Here is a 1,727-nt window from a genome sequence, read left to right on the forward strand (position 1 = left end):
ACATGCTACCCACCCTGTTTCCTGATCCAACACCTAATCCGCTTTCTGATTGCGTATCAACTGATAAGCTTTCTTCTTTCTTAAATCCCAAGTAACCACTTCCGCTACCTGATCCATCAGCTGATAAGCTTTCTGTTTTGCTAAGAGCTAAGTTACCACTTCCTCTACCTGATCCATCAACTGATAAGCTTTCTAAGCTACTTCTTACGTGATCTAGTCCTAGTTGGCCATTAACTTCCCAACGAGGTTGTACTGTAAAATAATAATCAGGATTATTATCATCATTATTTACTTTATGCCTTTATAGAAATTTCCAAAATGAAGTTGGGCCGATTATGAAACTTTGTACATACAACAAAAAATATTGATAAACATAAATATTGGTTTTGCTTTAAAAATCTAATTCTGTGTTATGCACTTTTCAATGAGTATAACAATTATTAATTTTCGGAATATCAACACTTAATTCACTATTGTAAATTATTACATTTCTAAGCGTCTTTTCCTTTTTACTCATAATCTCTGTCTACCTTAAAAATTGTATAAGATCGAAATATATTACATATGTTAGAATTAACAGTAACACCAGCTCCTGAAGATAGTCCTGCGCTTCCATGAACATCAAAACCTAAAGCTGGACCGGCCTTAGCTGAAAAAAATAACGAGCGCCTTGTCATTGAAATTTAACTCATAAATATATATAACTGTATGGTGCGTTCAGCAATTGCCAAACATTAGATGTGTTTTCTCGCAAAGCGGTTTTTCGATGTTTAAATTGAAGAACGCCCCAATGTACCGTTTTTAAACCTACAGGTCAAGCCTTGAGCTTCAAATACCCGGAGTTTACACGGAATTTATATGATTTCATGTGTAACTTCATCCTAATTCGTCCTAATATTTCGAAAGATTGCAAGAAATTTTAGAGAATTTTAAACACTTTTTAATATTTTCGGTAATTATAAGGGATTACGAAGGATTTCGAGAGATTTCAACAATTTCAAGGAATTTCATAGAATTTTGTAGGTTATTAAGATATTTGACGGGATTTCCAGAGAATTTAGAAAGATTAATAAATAATTAAAAAATAAAGAATTCCAAAAATATTCAAAGAATTCTTTTTAATTGAACATATTTTGGATTAAAAAAGGGATTTTAAGGCAGTTTGCCAGATTCAAAGAATTTTATTAAATGTGTAAATATCACAAGTATATTTGAAGGTTTATAAAGATTTGAACGTGTTTCTAAAGAACTTTAATAAATACATTTAACATAATTTATATTCGGCAAAGTTAAAATGAGTTCTACTTATTTCATTGATTTTTGCCGATTTACAAACACTTCACTGAATCTTAAAATATTCTGTATGATGAATTTCCTATAATTGAAAATCAATTATTGCAGAATAATTATAGTGGTTATCAATTTGAAATTAATAATATTAAAAATGAAGTAATATATTGGCAACGAAATTTTAAGTTTTTTTTAAGTAAAATTTTGCTGCTTACCATGAATGAAAATTGTAGCCAACACTACTAGGCACAGAGAAAGCTTCATTTTTACTTCCAAACAGTTGTTAGAAAACCGTGAAATTTAAACTGCTGGCTGAAGGATAGAAAACTAAAATTTTCTGCAGCTTATATACCCACTTTTTGAATCTATTATGCCATATTATGCAAAATATCTATTGTGTGAAAAAGCCCCTTATCGTAAAACTTTTGTTTTATGAT

At 30.1% G+C, this 1,727-nt stretch overlaps 1 protein-coding gene across 1 annotated transcript in view; it reads right to left on the reverse strand.

The window, feature by feature from the left end:
* Nucleotides 1-1,608, reverse strand: part of LOC117182063 (cell wall protein IFF6-like) — a 12,879-nt gene extending 11,271 nt beyond the window's left edge. The window contains exons 1-3 of the mRNA XM_033375085.1: nucleotides 1,506-1,608; nucleotides 563-649; nucleotides 34-252 (exon numbers count right to left, since the gene is read on the reverse strand). Coding sequence (XP_033230976.1) covers nucleotides 34-252; nucleotides 563-649; nucleotides 1,506-1,554 — 355 coding nt within the window. The 5' untranslated portion in view covers nucleotides 1,555-1,608. The remainder of the gene's footprint in view (nucleotides 1-33; nucleotides 253-562; nucleotides 650-1,505) is intronic.
* Nucleotides 1,609-1,727: the final 119 nt, after the last annotated feature.

Source organism: Belonocnema kinseyi, chromosome 10, assembly GCF_010883055.1.
Source record: "Belonocnema kinseyi isolate 2016_QV_RU_SX_M_011 chromosome 10, B_treatae_v1, whole genome shotgun sequence".
Lineage (NCBI taxonomy): Eukaryota > Metazoa > Arthropoda > Insecta > Hymenoptera > Cynipidae > Belonocnema > Belonocnema kinseyi.